Below are 23409 nucleotides of genomic sequence, written 5' to 3'. Positions count from 1 at the left end.
GCTGTTGGGTAGGGACCGTCTCTAGATGTTGCCAACTTGTCCTTCCCAAGCGCTTAGTACAGTGCTCCGCACACAGTAAGCGCTCAATAAATTGAATGAATGAATGATCCCCATTTTACGGCTGAGGTCACTGGTCTGTTGCCAACTTGGACTTCCCAAGCGCTTAGTCCAGTGCTCTTGCACACAGCAAGTGCTCAATAAATACGATTGATTGATTGAGGCCCAGAGAAGTGACTTACCCAGCGTCACCCAGCTGACAGTTGGCGGAGTCGGGATTTGAACCCATGACCTCTGACTCCGAAGCCCGGGTTCTTTCCACTGAGCCACGTTGCTTCTCCAATAATATTCTGTGCAACAGAATGGGTAGGCGCAGTCCCTCTCCATAAGGAGGGTACAGTCTCGAGTGGGAGACGCTCATTAAAATATATTTTGGGTAGTCGTAATAGTATCATAATAATAATAATGATGGCATTTGTTAAGCGCTTACTATGTGCGAAACACTGTTCTAAGCGCTGGAGGGGATACAAGATGATCAGGTTGTCCCACGTGGGGCTCACAGTCAATCCCCATTTTACAGATGAGGTAACTGAGGCTCAGAGAAGTTAAGTGACTTGCCCAAGGTCACACAGCAGACATGTGGCGGAGCCGGGATTCGAACCCATGACCTCTGACTCCAAAGCCCGGGCTCTTTCCACTGAGCCACGCTGCTTCTATCTATCATCATCAATCGTATTTATTGAGCGCTTACTGTGTGCAGAGCACTGTACGAAGCGCTTGGGAAGTACAAGTTGGCAACATCTAGAGACAGTCCCTACCCAACAGTGGGCTCACAGTCTAAAAGGGGGAGACAGAGAACAAAACCAAACATACTAACAAAATAAAATAGATAGAATAGATGTGTACAAATAACATAAATAAATAAATAGAGTAAAAAATATGTACAATCTATTAAGCAGTGCGCTCGTTGTGGCCAGGGGATGTGTCTGCTAACTCTGTTGTATTGCACTATCCTAAGCGCTTAGTACAATCAATCAATCGTATTTATTGAGCGCTTACTGTGTGCAGAGCACTGTACTAAGCGCTTAGCACTGTTCTGTGCAGTGCTCTGTGCAGTACCTCCTTCCCCTCCCCACGGCACCTGTATATATGTTTGTACAGATTGATTACTCTATTTTACTTGTCCATATTTACTATTCTATTTATTTTGTTAATGATGTGCATCTAGCTTTATTTCTATTTATTCTGATGACTTGACACCTGTCCACGTGTTTTGTTTTGTCGTCTGTCTCCCCCTTCTAGACTGTGAGCCCATTGTTGGGTTGGGACCGTCTCTAGATGTTGCCAACTTGTACTTCCCAAGCGCTTAGTACAGTGCTCTGCACACAGTAAGCGCTCAATAAATACGATTGAATGAATGCTCAACATATTTACTATTTTATTTATTTTGTTAACAATGTGCACCTAGCTTTATTTCTATTTATTCTGATGAGTTGACACCTATCCACATTTGTTTTGTCGTCTGTCTCCCCCTTCTAGACTGTGAGCCCGTTGTTGGGTAGCGACCGTCTCTATATGTTGCCAACTTGGACTTCCCAAGCGCTTAGTACAGTGCTCTGCACACAATAAGCGCTCAATAAATACGACTGAATGAACGCTCAGCGCTTAGAACAGTGCTTTGCACACAGTAAGCGCTTAATAAATGCCGTGATTATTATTATTTCATTATTATTATTATAATCCCTGGCTTGGGAGTCAGAGGTCACGGGTCCTGATCCCGGCTCCGTCCCATGTCTGCTGTGTGACCTTGGGCAAGTCACTTCACTTCTCCGGCCTCAGTGACCTCGTCTGTAAAATGAGGATGAAGACTGGGAGCCCCACGTGGGCCGACCTGATCACCTTGTATTCCCCCCAGCGCTTAGAACAGTGCTTTGCACATAGTAAGCGCTTAACAAATACCGCCATTATTATTATTATTATTATATGCCATTATTATTATTATTATTATCTTATTATCCCCCACCCCTGGGCCGCCTGTGCGGCCCCCACACCTCACCCGCCCCTTGTCCCTCCGACCGACCAGACATTTCCTCTCCTCGGAGGATCTCTCTATATGTTATCTCTATATTTATAGATATAATAAAAATAATGGCATTTCTTAAGCACTTAGAACAGTGCTTTGCACATAGTAAGTGCTTAACAAATGCCATCATTATTATTATTATTATTATTATTATTAGCATTATCATCCCCCGCCCCTGGGCCGCCTGCGCGGCCCCCACACCTCACCCGCCCCTTGTCCCTCCGACCGACCAGACATTTCCTCTCCTCGGAGGATCTCTCTATATGTTATCTCTATATTTATAGATATAATAAAAATAATGGCATTTCTTAAGCGCTTAGAACAGTGCTTTGCACATAGTAAGTGCTTAACAAATGCCATCATTATTATTATTATTATTATTATTATTAGCATTATCATCCCCCGCCCCTGGGCCGCCTGCGCGGCCCCCACACCTCACCCGCCCCTTGTCCCTCCGACCGACCAGACATTTCCTCTCCTCGGAGGATCTCTCTATATGTTATCTCTATATTTATAGATATAATAAAAATAATGGCATTTCTTAAGCGCTTAGAACAGTGCTTTGCACATAGTAAGTGCTTAACAAATGCCATCATTATTATTATTATTATTATTATTATTAGCATTATCATCCCCCGCCCCTGGGCCGCCTGTGCGGCCCCCACACCTCACCCGCCCCTTGTCCCTCTGACCGACCGGACATTTCCTCTCCTCGGAGGATCTCTCTATATGTTATCTCTATATTTATAGATATAATAAAAATAATGGCATTTCTTAAGCGCTTAGAACAGTGCTTTGCACATAGTAAGTGCTTAACAAATGCCATCATTATTATTATTATTATTATTATTATTAGCATTATCATCCCCCGCCCCTGGGCCGCCTGCGCGGCCCCCACACCTCACCCGCCCCTTGTCCCTCCGACCGACCAGACATTTCCTCTCCTCGGAGGATCTCTCTATATGTTATCTCTATATTTATAGATATAATAAAAATAATGGCATTTCTTAAGCGCTTAGAACAGTGCTTTGCACATAGTAAGTGCTTAACAAATGCCATCATTATTATTATTATTATTATTATTATTAGCATTATCATCCCCCGCCCCTGGGCCGCCTGCGCGGCCCCCACACCTCACCCGCCCCTTGTCCCTCTGACCGACCGGACAGTTCCTCTCCTCGGAGGATCTCTCTATATGTTATCTCTATATTTATAGATATAATAAAAATAATGGCATTTCTTAAGCGCTTAGAACAGTGCTTTGCACATAGTAAGTGCTTAACAAATGCCATCATCATTATTATTATTATTATTAGCATTATCATCCCCCGCCCCTGGGCCACCTCTGCGGCCCCACGCCTCACCCGCCCCTTGTCCCTCCGACCGACCGGACATTTCCTCTCCTCGGAGGATCTCTCTCTATATGTTATCTATATATCAACAGATATAATAATAATAATAATGGCATTTATTAAGCGCTTACTATATGCAAAGCACTGTTCTAAGCGCTGAGGAGGTTACAAGGTGATGGGATTGTCCCACGGGGGGCTCACGGTCTTCATCCCCATTTGACAGATGAGGTCACCGGGGCCCCGAGAAGTGAAGCGACTTGCCCAAATCTATACATATCTCTCTATATGGTGCCAACTTGTACTTCCCAAGCGCTTAGCACAGTGCTCTGCACACAGTAAGCGCTCAATAAATAGGACTGAGTGAATGAATGAATGAACGGATCTGTCCCCTGGCCCGTGTTCAGTGTCTCTCGCCCTCAGGACGCGGTGACCAGCCTGTGCTTCGGCCGCTACGGGAGGGAGGACAACACCCTGGTCATGACCACCCGAGGTGAAAGGGCGCTTCCCCCTCCGACCCCCGGCTTCCCGGCGGGATGAGGGGCGGGCGGGGGCGCGGAACGCCGGGAAAGGGTCTTCTAGGCCGTGAGCCCGCCGTGGGGTCGGGACCGTCTCTATCTATTCTATTTATTTTATCTCGTTAGTATGTTTGGTTTTGTTCTCCGTCTCCCCCTTTTAGACTGTGAGCCCGCCGTTGGGTAGGGACCGTCTCTCTATGTTGCCAACTTGGACTTCCCAAGCGCTTAGTCCAGTGCTCTGCACACAGTAAGCGCTCAATAAATACGAGTGATTGATTGATTGATATATGTTGCCGACTTGGACTTCCCAAGCGCTTAGTTCAGTGCTCTGCACACAGTAGGCGCTCAATAAATACGACTGATTGATTGATTGATATATGTTGCCGACTTGGACTTCCCAAGCGCTTAGTCCAGTGCTCTGCACACAGTAGGCGCTCAATAAATACGACCGATTGATTGATTGATATATGTTGCCGACTTGGACTTCCCAAGCGCTTAGTCCAGTGCTCTGCACACAGTAAGTGCTCAATAAATACGAGTGATTGATTGATTATGTTGCCGACTTGGACTTCCCAAGCGCTTAGTTCAGTGCTGTGCACACAGTAGGCGCTCAATAAATACGACCGATTGATTGATTGATATATGTTGCCGACTTGGACTTCCCAAGCGCTTAGTCCAGTGCTCTGCACACAGTAAGCGCTCGATAAATACGATTAGAACGAACGAACGAGGAGTCGGGCCGAGACCGGGGCCGTCGGGTTGGTCCGATTTGAGGCCGCCCCTCCGCTCCTGCCCCTCCGTGCCAGGCGGGGGTCTGCTCATCAAGATCCTGAAGAGGACCGCGGTGTTTGAAGAGGCGGGAGGGGAGTCCGGGCCGCCCCCGGCCCAGGCCCTGCGCCTCAACGTCCCCCGCAAGACCCGGCTGTACGTGGACCAGACCCTGCGGGAGCGGGAGGCCGGCACAGGTGAGCGTCGCGGGCCGGGGCCCTCTCCCCTCCCCAGGCCGCTGCCCTCCTAGCCCCCCAGCCCCCGTCAGCGGCCCCTCTTTTGGCCCAGCCATGCACCGAGTCTTCCAGGCCGACCTGTATCTGCTCCGGCTGCGGGCCGCCCGAGCCTACGTGCGGGCCCTGGAGTCCGGCCTCGGCCCCGTGGCGGCCGCCGCCCCCGGGGAGCCGCTCAAGCTGCGCGCCGTGGTGAGTCCGGGAGAGGGGACGGCGCCAAGCTTGGGGGGCTCTTGGCAGCCGGCGGAGACCCCGGGGCGGGACGGGGGGACGGAGCCGCCTCCACCTCCCGCCCGTCCCGCCGCCGACGGCCTGTCTCAGGTTCAGGGCCTGGGCCCCACCTTCAAGCTGACGCTGCACCTCCAGAACACGTCGGCCGTGGCCCGGCCCGCCGTGGGGCTGCTGGTCTGCCTTCTGTACAACGAAGCCCTCTACGCCCTGCCCCGGGCCTTCTTCAAGGTACCGTCCCGTCAATCAATCCATCATATTGAGCGCTTACTGTGTGCGGAGCACTGGACTAAGCGCTTGGGAAGGACAAGTAGGCAACATCTAGAGACGGTCCCTACCCAACAGTGGGCTCACAGTCTAGAAGCGGGAGATTACGGAGCGCTTCCTGTGTGCAGAGCACTGGACTAAGCGCTTGGGAAGGCCAAGTTGGCAACATCTAGAGACGGTCCCGACCCAACAGTGGGCTCACAGTCTAGAAGGGGGGAGACAGAGAACAAAACAGATTAACAGAATAAAATAAATAGACTAAATATGTGCAAGTCAAATGAATAGAGTGATAAATATGTACAAACATATATACAGGTGCTGTGGGGAAGGGAAGGAGGTAAGGAGGGGGTAAGTTGTGGCTGGGTCAGCCGCCCACCCTCCTTTTTTCGGTTGCCCCCCTGCTGACGACCCACAACCCCTCTCTCCAGGGGGCAACTGGCAGGGAGAGGGCAGGGGGTGAGGTTGACTTGACTTTCCTGTCCCTTTTGCCTCACGATTCAGATTCACCGTGGAGTTGGGTCTGCCCCCCACCCTCCATTTTTCGGCTGCCCCCCGCCTCAGCCGGTCGGGCCTAGGCCTAGGCCGCGGGGGGCCGCAAAGGCCGTCCCGTCCGAGGGTCTCGCCCGGGGGTCAGTCAGGAGAGGCCGTGAGGCGGAAGGCCCCTTCCCTCGGGCGTGTTACTCCCCTCCTCAAAAATCTCCAGTGGCTGCCTGTCAATCTACACATCAAGCAAAAACTCTTCACTCTCGGCTTCAAGGCTGTCCATCATCCCCTCACCCCCTCCTCCCTCACCTCCCTTCTCTCCTTCTCCATCGCAGCCCGCACCCTCCGCTCCTCTGCCCCCACTCACCTCCTCCCCGGGCCTCGTTCTCGCCTGTCCCCCCGTCCACCCCCAGCCCACGTCCTCCCCCTGGCCCAGAATCAATCAATCAATCAATCAATCGTATTTATTGAGTGCTTACTGTGTGCAGAGCACTGGACTAAGCGCTTGGGAAGTACAAGTTGGCAACACAGAGAGACAGTCCCTACCCAACAGTGGGCTCACAGTCTATTAGGGGGAGACAGACAACAAAACAAAACATACTAACAAAATAAAATAAATAGAATAGATAGGTACAAGTAAAATCCCTCCTCACATCCGCAAGCTAGCTCTCTTCCTCCCTTCAAGGCCCTACTGAGAGCTCACCTCCTCCAGGAGGCCTTCCCACACTGAGCCTCCACCCCCTCTCCATCCCCTCCGCCTTACCTCCTTCCCTTCCCCACAGCACCCATATAGATGTATATATTTTGTACGGATTTATTACTCTATTTTATTTGTACATATCTATTCTATTTATTTTATTCTGTTAATATGTTTTGTTTTGTTCTCCGTTTCCCCCTTCTAGACTGTGAGCCCACGGTTGGGTAGGGACAATCTCTAGATGTTGCCAACTTGTCCTTCCCAAGCGCTTAGTCCAGTGCTCTGCACACAGTAAATGCTCAGTAAATACGATTGAATGAATGAATGAGAGCTCACCTCCTCCAGGAGGCCTTCCCACACTGAGCCCCCTTTTCCCTCTCCTCCCCATCCCCCCCCGCCCTATCTCCTTCCCCTCCCCACAGCACCTCTATATGTTTGTCCAGATTTATTACTCTATTTATTTTACTTGTACATATTTACTATTCTATTTATTTTGTTAATAATGCGCACCTGGCTTTAATTCTATTTGTTCTGACGACTTGACACCCGTCCACATGTTTTGTTTTGCCGTCCGTCTCCCCCCTTCTAGACTGTGAGCCCGCTGTCGGGTAGGGACCGTCTCTATATGATGCCGACTTGGACTTCCCATGCGCTTAGTCCAGTGCTCTGCACACAGTAAGCGCTCAATACAATTGAATGAATGAATGAGAGGTGCCCCAGCCTGGGACCCGCTGCCCGTTCCCGCTGGCGGTATCTAAGCGCTCAATAAATACGATTGAGTGAATGAGAGGTGTCCCAGCCTGGGACCTGCCGCTGGCGGTATCCTAGGGAAACCCTGACCCTTAGGCCCCTCCGGTGCCGCTCTCCGACTGTCGACGTGTATCCTAGGTGCCCTTTCTGGTTCCTGGGCTGAGTTATCCCCTGGAGACCACCGTGGAGTGTCTCAGCGACAAGGGCGTCTCAGACATCATCAAGGTAGGGGAACAGTCCCCGGGCGAATGGACGTGGGTCGGGGACCGCGGGCCACCTTTCAGCCCCCGCCGGCCGGATGGGAGTCCCGAGCCCCTCGGTCGGGCCCGGCCGGGGGGCAGTGACGTCCGGCCCCTCTCGCCCCCCAGGTCCTGGTGCTGCCGGAGGGCCAGAGTGCCCCCCTGCTGAGCGCCCACCTCAACATGCCCGTAAGCGAGGGGCAGGTGGCCGGCTGAGCCGGCCGGGGCACGGGGGGCGAGTTAGAGGCGGAGAGAGGAGCCCAGCGGTCCCGTCGGGGGGTCCTGTGACCCTTTCCTCCGGCCAACCTCCCCCTCCCCGGCCTGCTCTCTTGGAAGGCGGGGAGCGGGGGCGGGCACGAGGGACTCGGGGTCCACGAAGACCTGCCAAGTGGAGCCCCCGTTGTCCCTCAGAATTGCCCCACCCCTGGAAATAACCGTAGAGGGCCCACCCCCCGACCCGTCTCCTCCCTGAGGAGACAGCGTCTGCCCTCCCCGCGGAAGCCCCCTCGTAGGAAGAGGGGGCAGCTACGGCCGGCCGCGACGAAAGAGCGGGGACCTAAGGGGCAGGAGAGCCACCCCTCTCCTGCCGGGAGCATCCGACCGGGCCGCTTCACCGCTCCGGACGTCGGTTTCCTCGTCTGGAAAACGGGGATGAGATCGATCGACTTGGAAGCCCCGTCTGCCCCGAGGGACGGCGTCCGCCGGTAACCGATCCCGGGCCCCACACGTAGTAAGCGCTTAATAAAGGCGGTGCTTTATTTTAACGCTATAACGGAATCGAGCGTCTAAGACGGTCAAGTGGGCGCCGCGTGTCCGGTCGTCGACGGCCGGCCCCCTCCTCGCCTAACGAGTGTGGGTCGGGAAAAGGGGGGACGGGGACAGTCAGGACGCGGTGACCGGCCGCTACGGGAGGGAAGACGGCACCCTGGTCACGACCGCCCGAGGTGAAAGGGCGTTCCCTCTCCCACCCCCGCTTCCCGGCTGGATGAGGGGCGGGATCAATCAATCCATCAATTGTATTTATTGAGCGCTTACTGTGTGCGGAGCACTGGACTAAGCGCTTGGGAAGTCCAAGTTGGCAACGTATAGAGACGGTCCCTACCCAACAGAGGGCTTACAGTCTAGAAGGGGGAGACAGACAACAAAACATATTCACAAAATAAATGGAATATGTACAAATAAAATAGAGTAATAAATAAGTCCAAACAGTCACCAACAGCTGTGTGAGCAGAGAAGCCCGAGGAGAGTAAAGAAAGCAAGAAGCCCGAAACCGTCTCCGGTCAGAGGGCCAGCGGAGGAGGCAGAGCCGGGAAACAAAGCCGAGCGGTGAGGCAGTTTTCGGGTTGTAGAATGAGAAGCGGGGGGGAGTGTGGAGTTTTTTACAAGGAGGAAGTGCTTAGTACAGTGCCTGGCACTTAGTAAGCGCTTAACGGATACCACCATCAAGCATGGGAAAAAGCGACAGGCTTTCGAGGAGGGCCCAGCCCCGACGGAGATCGCGGAAACCCACCTGCCTTCCGAAGCGAGTCTCCTGGGCCGTCCCGGGCGGAAGGCCGGGAAAGAGGAGGTGGGCCCAGACCGGGCCGGTGACAGTCTTCCCGCGTCCCCGGCTGACGTCGTCCTCTCTCGCCGACCCCTTACCACCCTCTCTTGGTTGGGCGTCCCATCATCATCATCATCATCAATCGTATTTACTGAGCGCTTACTATGTGCAGAGCACTGTACTAAGCACCATCTAGAGACAGTCCCTACCCAACAGTGGGCTCACAGTCTAGAAGGGGGAGACAGAGAACAAAACCAAACATACTAACAAAATAAAATAAATAGAATAGATATGTACAAGTAAAATTAAATAAATAAATAGAATTGGGTAGGGACCATCTCTATATGTTGCCAACTTGTACTTCCCAGGCGCTTAGTCCAGTGCTCTGCACACAGTAAGCGCTCAATAAATACGATTGAATGAATGACTGAATGAGGGAAGAGGGAGGGTACTTCCCCATCATCCTCTCCACTCACGTCTCACCTCCCGGGTCACTGCGGAGGCACTTTTGTGTCCACTCACCAGGAGAGGAAAGGAGAGGGGTTCTCTCTCTCTCTTCCTCCTTCCCCACCCTCATCAACACGAGAGGCAGCGTGGCTCAGTGGAAAGAGCCCGGGCTTTGGAGTCAGAGGTCATGGGTTCAAATCCCGGCTCCGCCAATTGTCAGCTGGGTGACTTTGGGCAAGTCCCTTCACTTCTCTGGGCCTCAGTGACCTCATCTGGAAAATGGGGATGAAGACTGTGAGCCCCACGTGGGGCAACCTGATCCCCTTGTAACCTCCCCAGAGCTTAGAACAGTGCTCCGCACATAGTAAGCCCTTAATAAATGCCATATGGTTTATATGTTTCGTTTTGTTGTCCGTCTCCCCCTTCTAGACTGTGAGCCCGCTGTTGGGTAGGGACCGTCTCTCTATGTTGCCAACTTGGACTTCCCAAGCGCTTAGTACAGTGCTCTGCACACAGTAAGCGCTCAATACATACGATTGAATGAATCATCATGTGGCGGAGCCGGGATTAGAACCCACGACCTCCGACTCCCAAGCCCGGGCTCTTTCCCCTGAGCCACGTAGCTCTTGGGGTGTCCGCCCCGCCGCACCCCAATCCTCCTTCTCAGGCCTCTCATCCAATCGTTTTTTCATTCAGTCATTTAAGAGAAGCAGCGTGGCCCAGTGGAAAGAGCCCGGGCTTTGGAGTCAGAGGTCATGGGTTCGAATGCCGGCTCTGCCAGCTGTGTGACTTAACTTTTCTGGGCCTCAGTGACCTCATCTGTAAAATGGGGGTGACGACGGTGAGCCCCCTGTGGGACAACCTGATCACCTTGTCACCGCCCCAGTGCTTAGAACGGTGCTTTGCACATAGTAAGCGCTTACTAAAAGCCATTATTATTATTATTATTGAGCGCTTACTGTATGCAGAGCACTGTACGGCCAAGGGAAGGGGAGCAGAGGCCGAGACTGAAGAGGAGGCAGGAAGTCGGTCGGAAATGGAGCCAAAAGGAGGCTTTATTACGGAGAAAAAGCGGTCCTTTCCCGCTCCCGGTGAGCGGGAGATAGCCTTGTCCGTCAGCCCGACGTTCTCACCTCCTTCTTCCAGGTCGCGGGGCGAGCCGGTCGCGACGAGGCCGGGGCTCCCCCGGGACCAACGAGGAAGACGGGGCTCGAACTAGCGGGGCAAGCGGGAGGGCCGCGAGTTCGGGGCAAGAGAGCGGCGGACGGAGGAGCCCCTCGGCGCCCGGGCCGGGGCGGGCTCAGCGGGCGCGGGAGGCCGGGAAGACGACGCCGTCCCCAGGCAGCGGCGAGCGGACGAAGGGCCAGAGCCAGACCAGGGCCCAGCGGGGCCCCAGGGCGGCCCGCAGGTTGCCGCGGGGCCCCAGGTCGTAGGCGCGCTGGCCGCGGGCCCACTCGCCGGTGGTCTGCCCGCGCAGAAGCAGCGCCCCGTGGAAGAGCAGGCCGGCCCCGCACAGCAGGGCGCCCGCCACGCACATGTCCGTCACGAAGGCCAGGGCGAACTGGGCCGGAGACACGCTCCCTGGGGGAACCCATCGCCGGGATTCAGTCACCCATCAACGGCCGGGATTTGCCGAGCGCAGACCGGGCCCGTTCCCCGCCCGCCACGAGCTCTTTTTTTTTTTGGGTGGCGTTTATTAAGCGCTTATAATAATGTAATAATAATGGTGGCATTTGTTAAGCGCTTACTATGTGCACAGCACTGTTCTGAGCGCTGGCGGTGGGGGGTACAAGGTGATCAGGTTGTCCCACGGGGGGCTCACAGTCTTCACCCCCGTTTTACAGATGAGGGAACTGGGGCTCGGAGAAGTGAAGTGACCTGCCCAAGGCCACACAGCAGAAAAGAGCGCGGGCTTTGGAGTCAGAGGTCATGGGTTCAAATTCCGGCTCCACCAATTGTCAGCTGTGTGACTTTGGGCAAGTCACTTCACTTCTCTGGGCCTCAGTTACCCTATCTGTCCAATGGGGATGAAGACTGGGAGCCCCACGTGGGACAACCTGATCACCTTGTACCCCCCCCCCCCAGCGCTTAGAACAGTGCTTTGCCCATAGTAAGCACTTAATAAAAGCCATTATTATTATTATTATTATTATGTGGCAGACCCGGGATTCGAACCCATGACCTCTGACTCCAAAGCCCGGGCTCTTTCCACTGAGCCACGCGGCTTCTCAAAAATGATGATGGCATTTATTAAGCGCTTACTACGTGCAAAGCACTGTTCTAAGCACTGGGGAGGTTACAGAGTGATCACGTTGTCCCAAGAGGCTCACAGTCTTAATCCCCATTTTACAGATGAGGTAACTGAGGCCCAGAGAAGTTTAAGTGACTTGCCCAAAGTCACACAGCTGGCAAGTGGCGGGGCCGGGATTTGAACCACTGCTTACTATGTGCAAAGCACTGTTCTAAGCGCTGGGGCGGATACAAGGTGATTAGGGTGTCCCACACGGGGCTCACTGCCTGCATCCCCATTTTCCAGATGAGGTAACTGAGGCCCGGAGAAGTGAAATGACTGGCCCAAAGTCACCCAGCTGACAGTTGGCGGAGCCGGGATTTGAACCCATGACCTCTGACTCCAAAGCCCGGGCCCCTTTCCACTGAGCCCCGCTGCTTCTCTGGAAATAATCCAATTGTTTCTAATGAAAATACAGCAGACAACATGCACACTGGCAAGGAATGAACTGGTAATAATAATAATAATAATAATAATAATGGCATTTATTAAGCGCTTACTATGTGCCAAGCACTGTTCTAAGCGCTGGGGCGGATACAAGGTGATTAGGGTGTCCCACATGGGGCTCACCGCCTGCATCCCCATTTTCCAGATGAGGGAACTGAGGCCCGGAGAAGTGAAGTGACTGGCCCAAAGTCATCCAGCTGACAGTTGGCGGAGCCGGGATTTGAACCCATGACCTCTGACTCCAAAGCCCGGGCCCCTTTCCGCTGAGCCCCGCTGCTTCTCTGGAAATAATCCAATTGTTTCTAATGAAAATACAGCAGACAACATGCACACTGGCAAGGAATGAACTGGTAATAATAATAATAATAATAATGGCATTTATTAAGCACTTACTATGTGCCAAGCACTGTTCTAAGCGCTGGGGCGGATACAAGGTGATTAGGGTGTCCCACATGGGGCCCACCGCCTGCATCCCCATTTTCCAGATGAGGTAACTGAGGCCCGGAGAAGTGAAGTGACTGGCCCAAAGTCACCCAGCTGACAGTTGGCGGAGCCGGGATTTGAACCCATGACCTCTGACTCCAAAGCCCGGGCCCCTTTCCGCTGAGCCCTGCTGCTTCTCTGGAAATAATCCAATTGTTTCTAATGAAAATACAGCAGACAACATGCACACTGGCAAGGAATGAACTGGTAATAATAATAATAATGATGGCATTTATTAAGCGCTTACTATGTGCAGAGCACTGTTCTAAGCGCTGGGGAATTTACAAGGTGATCAGGCTGTCCCACGTGGGGCTCCCAGTCTTCATCCCCATTTTCCAGATGAGGGAACTGAGGCCCAGAGAAGTGAAGTGACTTGCTCAAAGTCACACAGCTGACAAGCGGCGGAGCCGGGATTTGAACCCATGACCTCTGACTCCAAAGCCCGGGCTTTTTCCACTGAGCCACGCTGCTTCTTCTTCTTTTATTGTTAATGACTTCAAGGACCTAGTGCTTAGGCAAGGTTTCTTCTAGACTGTAAGCTTGTGGTGAGAGGATCATCGTCGATCGTATTTATTGAGCGCTTACTGTGTGCAGAGCACTGTGCTAAGCGCTTGGGAAGTCCAAGTTGGCAAAATAATAGGATGTTAGGATGTTATCTACCAACTTTGTTATGCTGTACATTCCCAAGTACTTAGTACAGTGCTTTGCACAGAGTAAGCTCTGTGTAAATACCATTGATTGATTCCTGCTAGTCAATCAATAATGTCACGTGGAGGGCATTTCTTTTCTGTCACTAATAAAGTTAAAGACGGCGCTTAAGGGATCAACCGAGCGCTCGCTACGGTGAGCACCGTACTCATCATCATCATCATCAATCGTATTTATTGAGCGCTTACTATGTGCAGAGCACTGTACTAAGCGCTTGGGAAGTACAAATTGGCAACATCTAGAGACAGTCCCTACGCAACAGTGGGCTAACAGTCTAAAAGACCGTACTCGGCGCTTAAGGGATCAACTGTATTTACCGAGCACTCGCTCCGGGCAGGGTGCTGTACTAAGCGCTCGGGAAGCGGCGTGGCTCAGTGGGAAGGGCCCGGGCTTGGGAGTCGGAGGCCGCGGGTTCGAATCCCAGCTCCTCCGCCACTTATCGGCTGGGTGACTTTGGGCAAGTCACTTCGCGCTTAATAAATGCCATTATTATTATTATTATTATTATTCTCTGGACCTCAGTGACCTCACCTGGAAAATGGGGATTAAGACTGTGAGCCCTCCGTGGGACAACCTGATCACCTTATAACCTCCCCAGCGCTTAGAACAGTGCTTTGCACATAGTAAGCGCTTAATAAATGCCATTATTATTATTATTATTCTCTGGGCCTCAGTGACCTCATCTGGAAAATGGGGATTAAGACTGTGAGCCCTCCCTGGGACAACCTGATCACCTTGTAACCTCCCCAGCGCTTAGAACAGTGCTTTGCACATAGTAAGCGCTGAATAAATGCCATTATTATTATTATTATTATTATTCTCTGGGCCTCACTGACCTCATCTGGAAAATGGGGATTAAGACTGTGAGCCCTCCGTGGGACAACCTGATCACCTTATAACCTCCCCAGCGCTTAGAACAGTGCTTTGCATGTAGTAAGCGCTTAATAAATGCTATTATTATTATTATTATTATTATTATTATTCTCTGGGCCTCAGTGACCTCATCTGGAAAATGGGGATTAAGACTGTGAGCCCTCCGTGGGGCAACCTGATCACCTTATAACCTCCCCAGCGCTTAGAACAGTGCTTTGCACATAGTAAGCGCTTAATAAATGCCATTATTATTATTATTATTATTATTCTCTGGACCTCAGTGACCTCATCTGGAAAATGGGGATTAAGACTGTGAGCCCTCCCTAGGACAACCTGATCACCCTGTAACCTCCCCAGTGCTTAGAACAGTGCTTTGCACATAGTAAGCGCTTAATAAATACCATTCTTCTTCTTCTTCTTCTTCTTCTTCTTATTATTATTATTCTCTGGGCCTCAGTGACCTCATCTGGAAAAAGGGGATTAAGACTGTGAGCCCTCCGTGGGACAACCTGATCACCTTGTAACCTCCCCAGCGCTTAAAACAGTGCTTTGCACATAGTAAGTGCTTAATAAATGCCATTATTATTATTATTATTCTCTGGGCCTCAGTGACCTCATCTGGAAAATGGGCATTAAGACTGTGAGCCCCACGGGGGACAACCCGATCACCATGTATCCCTGCAGTGCTTAGAACAGTGCTTTGCACATATTAAATGCTTAATAAATGCCATTATTATTATTATCATTATTATTATTAATATTATTATTATTATTCTCTGGGCCTCAGTGACCTCATCTAGAAAATGGGGATTAAGACTGTGAGCCCCACGGGGGACAACCCGATCACCTTGTATCCCCGCAGCGCTTAGAACAGTGCTTGGCACATAGTAAGCGCTTACCAAATGCCATCATTATGATCATTATTATTACAATACAACAGAATTAGCAGACATGTTTCCTGCCCATAACGAGCTTACAGTCTAGAGGAGGAGACTGACATTCACATGAATAAAGAGGTAATTTGTAATATATAATTTAAGGATTAAAGATAACCATAATAATAATAATGAGGCAGCGTGGCTCAGTGGAAAGAGCCCGGGCTTTGGAGTCAGAGGTCATGGGTTCAAATCCCGGCTCCGCCAACTGTCAGCTGTGTGACTTTGGGCAAGTCACTTCACTTCTCTGAGCCTCGGTTCCCTCATCTGTCAAATGGGGATGAAGACTGTGAGCCTCCCCCCACCGTGGGACAACCTGATCACCTTGTAACCTCCCCAGCGCTTAGAACAGTGCTTTGCACATAGTAAGTGCTTAACACATACCATCATTATTATTATTATTATTAAGTGCTTCCCCAGTGCTTAGAACAGTGCTTTGCACATAGTAAGTGCTTAACACATACCATCACTATTATTATTATTATTGCTAAGTGCTTTCTATGTGCAAAGCACTGTACTGAGCACTGGGCTGGGGGGAAGAAATACAAGCAAATGGGGTTGGACACAGTCCCTGTCCCACTTGGGGCTCACGATCTCAATCCCCATTTTCCAGATAATAATATTAATGGCACTTATTAAGTGCTTACTATGTGCAAAGCACTGTTCTAAGAGCTGGGGAGGTTACAAGGTGATCAGGTTATCATCATCATCAATCGTATTTATTGAGCGCTTACTATGTGCAGAGCACTGTACTAAGCACTTGGGAAGTACAAATTGGCAACATATAGAGACAGTCCCTACCCAACAGTGGGCTCACAGTCTAAAAGGGGGAGACAGAGAACAAAACCAAATATACTAACAAAATAAAATAAATAGAATAGATATGGACAAGTAAAATAAATAGAGTAATAAATATGTACAAACAGATATACATCTATACAGGTGCTGTGGGGAAGGGAAGGAGGTAAGATGGGGGGGATGGAGAGGGGGACGAGGGGGGAGAGGAAGGAAGGGGCTCAGTCTGGGAAGGCCTCCTGGAGGAGGTGAGTCCCACGGGGGGCTCACAATCTTCATCCCCATTATACAGATGAGGGAACTGAGGCCCAGAGAAGTGGGCCCAAAGTCACCCAGCTGCCAATTAGCGGAGCCGGGGTTTGAACCCATGACCTCTGACTCCAAAGCCCGGGCTCTTTCCGCTGAGGTAACAGAGGCCGGGAGAAGTGGCCCGGCTCCGCCAATTGTCAGCTGGGTGACTTTGGGCAAGTCACTTAACTTCTCTGTGCCTCAGTTACCGCATCTGTAAAATGGGGATTGACCGTGAGCCCCCCGTGGGGCAACCTGATCACCTTGTAACCTCCCCAGCGCTTAGAACGGTGCTTTGCACATAGTAAGCGCTTAATAAATGCCATCATTATTATTATTAAGTGAGGCGACGCCTCACCCGGCCAGGGCCTCCTGACTCCCAGGCTGGGCTCTACCCACTAGGCCTTGTGTGACTGTGTGACCTTGGGCAAGTCGCTTAACTTCTCTGAGCCTCAGTTCCCTCATCTGTCAAATGGGGATAAAGACTGTGAGCCCCCCATGGGACAACTTGATCACCTTGTAACCCCCCCAGCGCTTAGAACAGTGCTCTGCACATAGTAAGCGCTTAACAAATGCCATCATTATTATTATTATAGGCTACGCCGCTCGGAGGGGGACCGGGGCAGGGGGGGAGTCCTTCCCGGGCCCGGCCCAACTCGTCGCCCTCGATCACCTTGTAACCCCCCAGCGCTTAGAACAGTGCTCTGCACATAGTAAGCGCTTAACAAATGCCATTATTTGAAGCAGAAGAGAAGCAGCGTGGCTCAATGAAAAGAGCCCGGGCTTTGGAGTCAGAGGTCATGGGTTCAAATCCCAGCTCCGCCAACTGTCAGCTGGGTGACTTTGGGCAAGTCACTTCACTGGGCCTCAGTGACCTCACCCGTCAAATGGGGATGAAGACTGTGAGCCCCCTGTGGGACAACCTGATCACCTTGTAACCTTTCCAGCGCTTAGAACGGCGCTTTGCACATAGTAAGCGCTTAATAAATGCCATTATTATTATTATTATTATAGGCTACGCCGCTCGGAGGAGGACCGGGGTGGGGGGAGTCCTTCCATCTTGCCGCCCCGCCCAATCCGCGAGCCAGTCCGGGGGTCCTCACCGGTCAGCAGCATCAGCCAGGGCATGAGGAGGAGTGTGATGGCCCGCAGGGGCGTCTGGGCCCGCAGCAGGGCGGCCAGGGCGGGCCCCAGCAGGGCCCCGGCGTGGGCCAGGGCCGCGGCCCCGTGCAGCAGCAGGCACAGGAAGGGCCGGTAGTTGCGGAAGCCCACGCAGCGGCCCAGGAGGAGGCAGTGGTGGTCCTTACGCAGGATGCACACCCGGCAGCTGGTGCAGTGCCCGCTCCGGGGGGGCACCTGGCTCTGACACTGGTAGCAGTACCTGCAAAGGCGGGAGAAGCGGGGTTAGCTCAATCCGTCGGTGGCATTTAGTAACCACTGACTCTGTCAGTGACACTCTGTCTCTGACAGAGATTCCTCAAAAATCTCCAGTGGCTACCAATCCATCTGCGCATCAGGCAGAAACTCCTCACCCTGGGCTTCAAGGCTGTCCATCCCCTCGCCCCCTCCTACCTCCCCTCCCTTCCCTCCTTCTCCAACCCAGCCCGCACCCTCCGCTCCTCTGCCACCGCTAATCTCCCCGTACCTCGCTCTCGCCCGTCCCGCCATCGACCCCTGGCCCACGTCCTCCCCCGGGCCTGGAATGGCCTCCCTCTGCCCATCCGCCCAGCTCGCTCTCTTCCTCCCTTCAAGGCCCTACTGAGAGCTCACCTCCTCCAGGAGGCCTTCCCACACTCAGCCCCTTCCTTCCTCTCCCCCTCGTCCCCCTCTCCTTCCCCCCCATCTTACCTCCTTCCCTTCCCCACATCACCTGTATATATGTATATATGCTTGTACATATTTATTACTCTATTTATTTATTTTACTTGTACATACCTATTCTATTTATTTTATTTTGTTAGTACGTTTGGTTTTGTTCTCTGTCTCCCCCTTTTAGACTGTGAGCCCACTGTTGGGTAGGGACTGTCTCTAGATGTTGCCAATTTGTACTCCCAAGCGCTTAGTACAGTGCTCTGCGCACAGTAAGCGCTCAATAAATATGATTGATGATGATGATAATGATGAGAGCTCACCTCCTCCAGGAGGCCTTCCCACACTCAGCCCCTTCCTTCCTCTCCCCCTCGTCCCCCTCTCCATCCCCCCATCTTACCTCCTTCCCTTCCCCACATCACCTGGATATATGTATATATGCTTGTACATATTTATTACTCTATTTATTTTACTTGTACCTATCTATTCTATTTATTTTATTTTGTTAGTACGTTGGGTTTTGTTCTCTGTCTCCCCCTTTTAGACTGTGAGCCCACTGTTGGGTAGGGACCGTCTCTATACGTTGCCAACTTGGACTTCCCAAGCGCTTAGTCCAGTGCTCTGCACACAGTAAGCGCTCTATAAATATGATTGATGATGATTGATGAAGTGTGGATCTGGGGTCGGTGGCAGTGAGTCAGTCGGTCAATCAGTCATTCAGTTGTATTGACTGAGCGCTTACTGTGTGCGGAGCACTGGACTGAGCGCTTGGCAAGTCCAAGTCGGCAACACCTAGAGACGGTCCCCACCCGACAGCGGGCTCCCGGTCTAGCAGGGGGAGACGGACGACAAAACGAAACCCGTGGACGGGGGTCAAGTCGGCAGAAGAAATAGAAGCAGCGTGGCTCGGTGGAAAATAATAATAATAATAATAATAATAATAATGATGGCATTTATTAAGTGCTTACTATGGGCAAAGCACTGTTCTAAGCGCTGGGGAGATTACAAGATCAGGTTGTCCCACAGGGGGCTCACAGTCTTCATCCCCATTTTACAGATGAGGAAACAGAGGGACAGAGAAGTGAAGTGACTTGGCCAAAGTCACCCAGCTGACAATTGGTAGAGTCGGAATTCGAACCCATGACCCCTGACTCCAAAGCTCGTGCTCCTCCCACTGAGCCACACTGCTTCCCAGGCTTTGGACTCAGAGGGCATGGGTTCAAATCCTGGCTCTGCCAATTCATTAATGACGGCATTTGTTAAGCGCTTACTACGTGCAAAGCACTGTTCTAAGCGCTGGAGGGGGATACAAGGTGATCAGGTTGTCAATCAATCGTCTTTATTGAGCACTTACTGTGTACAGAGCACTGTACTAAACGCTTGGGAAGTACAAGTTGGCAACATCTAGAGATGGTCCCTACCCAACAGTGGGCTCACAGTCTGGAAGGGGGAGACAGACAACAAAACAAAACATATTAACAAACAGTCTTCATCCCCATTTTACAGATGAGGTAACTGAGGCGCAGAGAAGTGAAGTGACTGGCCCAAGGTCACCCAGCTGACAATTGGTGGAGCCGGGATTTGAACCCATGACCTCTGACTCCCAAGCCCTTGCTCTTTCCAGTTGTCAGCTGTGCGACTTTGGGCAAGTCACTTCACTTCCCTGGGCCTCAGTTCCCTCATCTGGAAAATGGGGATGAAGACCGGGAGCCCCCCGAGGGACAACCTGATCACCTTGTAACCTCCCCTGCGCTTAGAACAGTGTTTTGCACATAGTAAGCGCTTAATAAATGCCATCATTATTATTATTATTATTAAATAGAAGAAAAGCTAAATGCACATCATTAACAAAATAAATAGAATAGTCAATATGTACAAGTAAAATGAATAGAGTGATAAATCTGTACAAACATACGTACAGGTGCTGTGGGGAGGGGAAGGAGGTAGGGTGGGGGGGATGGGGAGGATCCACGGCATTTCTTGAGCACTCACTGTGGGCCGAGCACTGCATTAAGCACATGGGAGAGTACATTCATTCATTCATTCATTCGATCGTATTATTTATTGAGCGCTTACCGTGTGCAGAGCACTGTACTAAGCACTTGGGAAGTACAAGTTCATTCATTCATTCATTCCATCGTATTTATTGAGCGCTTACTGTGGGCAGAGCACTGGACTAAGCGCTTGGGAAGTCCAAGTTGGCAACATCTAGAGACGGTCCCTACCCACCAGCGGGCTCACAGTCTAGAAGGGGGAGACGGACAACAAAACAAAACATATTAACAAAATAAAATAAATAGAATAATACAGAGAACAGAGAAGCAGTGAAGCCCAGTGCATTGAGCCCGGGCATGGGAGTCTAATCCCAGCTCTGCCACTGATCTTAGTACAGTGCTTTGCACATAGTAAGCGCTTAATAAGTGCCATCATTATTATTATTATCTGCTGGGTGACCTTCAACAAGTCACTTCACTTCTCTGGGCCTCAGTTCCCTCATCTGTAAAATGGGGATGAAGAATGGGAGCCCCCCCAGGGGACAACCTGATCACCTTGTAACCTCCCCAGCGCTTAGAACAGTGCTTGGCACATAGTAAGCGCTTAACAAATGCCATCATTTATATTATTATGGGGATGAAGACTGTGAGCCCCACGTGGGGCAACCTGATCACCTTGTAACTTCCCCAGCGCTTAGAACAGTGCTTGGCACATAGTAAGCGCTTAACAAATGCTACCATTATTATTATTATGGGAATGAAGACTGTGAGCCCCCCGTGGGGCAACCTGATCACCTTGCATCCTCCCCAGCGCTTAGAACAGTGCTTTGCACATAGTAAGCGCTTAACAAATGCCATCATTATTATTATTATTCTCTGGGCCTCAGTTACCTCATCTGGGAAATTCATTCCATCGTATTTATTGAGCGCTTACTAGGTGCAGAGCGCTGGACTAAGCGCTTGAAAATGGCGATGAAGACCGTGAGCCCCGTGAAGGACAGAGATTGTGCCCGACCTGATTAGCTTGTGTCCTCCCCAATCAATCAATCATATTTATTGAGTGCTTACTATGTGCAGAGCACTGTACTAAGCGCTTGGGAAGTACAAATTGGCAACATCCCCAGTGCTTAACACAGTGCCTGGCACATAGTAAAAGCTTATCACATGCCACAGTTAACATTATTATTATTATTATTTCAATGGAATAGAGTTGGGAGACACATTCGCTGCCCATAACTAGCTAGTACAGCTAGTCGAGCGCTTAGTACAGTGCTCTGCACACAGTAAGCGCTCAATAAATACGACTGAATGAATGAACTAACAGTCTAAAAGGGAGACTGTAGGTCCCCTTTCCTCCCCCTCTCCCACTCTTCGGCACCATCCTCCCTGCCAATCGATCCTCTTTATTAATAATTACGGTATTTATTAAGCAATCAATCAATCAATCGTATTTATTGAGCGCTTACTATGTGCAGAGCACTGTACTAAGCGCTTGGGAAGTACAAATTGGCATCACATAGAGACAGTCCCTACCCAACAGTGGGCTCACAGTCTAAAAAGCACTTACTTACTAAGCACTTACTATGTGCCGAGCACTGTTTTAAGCGTCGAGGTGAATACAACCCAATCAGGGTGGACACAATCTCTTTCCCCTATGGGGCTCACGGCCTCAATCCCCATTTTCCAGATGAGGGAACTGAGGCCCGGAGAAGTGAAGTGACTTGCCTACGGTCACGGTGACCTCTGACTCCCAAGCCTGGGCTGTTGCCGCTAGGCCAAGCTACTTCTAAGACCATTCAAATTGTATTTATTGAGCGCTTACTGTGTGCAGAGCACTGTACTGAGCGCTTGGAAAGTACAATGTGGCAACAGATTCATTCATTCAATCGTATTTATATGATTACAGATAGGGACGATACAGATACGGTCTCTATACAGAGACAATCCCTACCCAACAACAGGCTCACGGCCTAGAAGGTAATAGTTATGGTATTTAAGCGCTTACTACGTGCCAGGCATTGTACTAAGTGCTGCGATTATCCCCCGTGGGGCTCACAGTCTTAATCCCCATTTTTACAGATGAGGTAACTGAGGCCCAGAGAACTTAAGTGACTTGCCCAAGGTCACAGAGCAGAAAATAATGATAATAATGATGGCATTTATTAAGCGCTTATTGCGTGCCAAGCACTGTTCTAAGAGCTGGGGAGGTTACAAGGTGATTGGGTTGTCCCACGGGGGGCTCCCAGTCTTCACCCCCACTTTCCAGATGAGGGAACTGAGGCCCAGAGAAGTGAAGTGACTTGCCCAAAGTCACCCAGCTGCCAAGCGGCGGAGCCGGGATTTGACCCGATGACCTCTGACTCCAGAGGCCGGGCTCTTTCCACTGAGCCACGGAGGCGGGATTAGAACCCAAGACCTCCGTCTCCCAAGCCCGGGCTGTTGCCACTAGGCCAGGCTGCTTCTACTAGGCGATACTCGGGATTTATTGAGCCCTTCCTAGGTGTGGGGCACTGTACTAAGCGGCTGGGAGAGTCCACTCCAACCGGATTAGGCCACTCTTTGGCCTGGTCATCCCCCGGTGGGGGCCCCGGCCCCCGGCACTCACTCCCAGCCCTGGCCGAGGCCTCTCCCGGCCAGCATGACGCCCCGGATGCCCGGGTCGGAGCGTAGGAAGCGCCCCGCGTTGACCAGCAGGTTGAGCATCTGATAGAGGCCGAGCAGCAGGTGCAGGGCCGGGGGGCCGGGGGCCGGGCTTGGGGGGCCCGGGGGGTCCGGGGGGTCCGGGGGGCCCGGGGCCAGCACGTACAGCAGCTCCAGGCCCACGGCCAGCACCAGGAGCCCCGTCAGCACCGGGGCCAGCCGGCGGCGGCGGCGGGGGCCCTCCCCGGCTCCGCGGACCCCGGGGGGCCCCATGCCCCGGCACGGCCCGGCCCGGGGGGACCCCCGGGGGACCCCGGGGATGGGGGTCTCTAGGAGGGGGCTCTAGGAGGGGGATGGGGAGGGGTTGGGGGTGTCTAGGATGGGGGTGGGGAGGGGGAGGAGGGGTCAGGGGTCTCTAGGAGGAGGAAGGAGAGGAAGGGTGGGGGGGGTCTCTGGGAGGGGGATGGGAAGGAGGGGAAGGGGGAAGAGGAGGAAGAGGAGAAGGGGGAAGAGGAGGAGGAGGGGAAGGGAGAGGAGGAAGAGGG

At 52.0% G+C, this 23409-nt stretch overlaps 2 protein-coding genes across 2 annotated transcripts in view; one reads left to right on the top strand and one right to left on the bottom strand.

The window, feature by feature from the left end:
- Window positions 1-7917, top strand: part of BBS1 (Bardet-Biedl syndrome 1) — a 36962-nt gene extending 29045 nt beyond the window's left edge. The window contains exons 12-17 of the mRNA XM_038765136.1: window positions 3853-3922; window positions 4754-4912; window positions 5004-5140; window positions 5270-5407; window positions 7512-7598; window positions 7742-7917. Coding sequence (XP_038621064.1) covers window positions 3853-3922; window positions 4754-4912; window positions 5004-5140; window positions 5270-5407; window positions 7512-7598; window positions 7742-7828 — 678 coding nt within the window. The 3' untranslated portion in view covers window positions 7829-7917. The remainder of the gene's footprint in view (window positions 1-3852; window positions 3923-4753; window positions 4913-5003; window positions 5141-5269; window positions 5408-7511; window positions 7599-7741) is intronic.
- Window positions 7918-10628: 2711 nt separating this feature from the next.
- ZDHHC24 (zinc finger DHHC-type containing 24) lies at window positions 10629-23137 on the bottom strand. The gene is made up of 3 exons (XM_038765362.1): window positions 22830-23137; window positions 17525-17802; window positions 10629-11183 (listed from the first exon to the last, which is right to left on the bottom strand). Exons 1-3 carry the CDS (start codon window positions 23135-23137, stop codon window positions 10903-10905), a joined length of 867 nt encoding a protein of 288 aa, XP_038621290.1. The 3' UTR covers window positions 10629-10902.
- Window positions 23138-23409: the final 272 nt, after the last annotated feature.

Source organism: Tachyglossus aculeatus, chromosome 22 (genome assembly GCF_015852505.1).
Source record: "Tachyglossus aculeatus isolate mTacAcu1 chromosome 22, mTacAcu1.pri, whole genome shotgun sequence".
NCBI classification, from domain to species: domain Eukaryota; kingdom Metazoa; phylum Chordata; class Mammalia; order Monotremata; family Tachyglossidae; genus Tachyglossus; species Tachyglossus aculeatus.
This window is presented reverse-complemented; position numbering and strand designations above follow the sequence as displayed.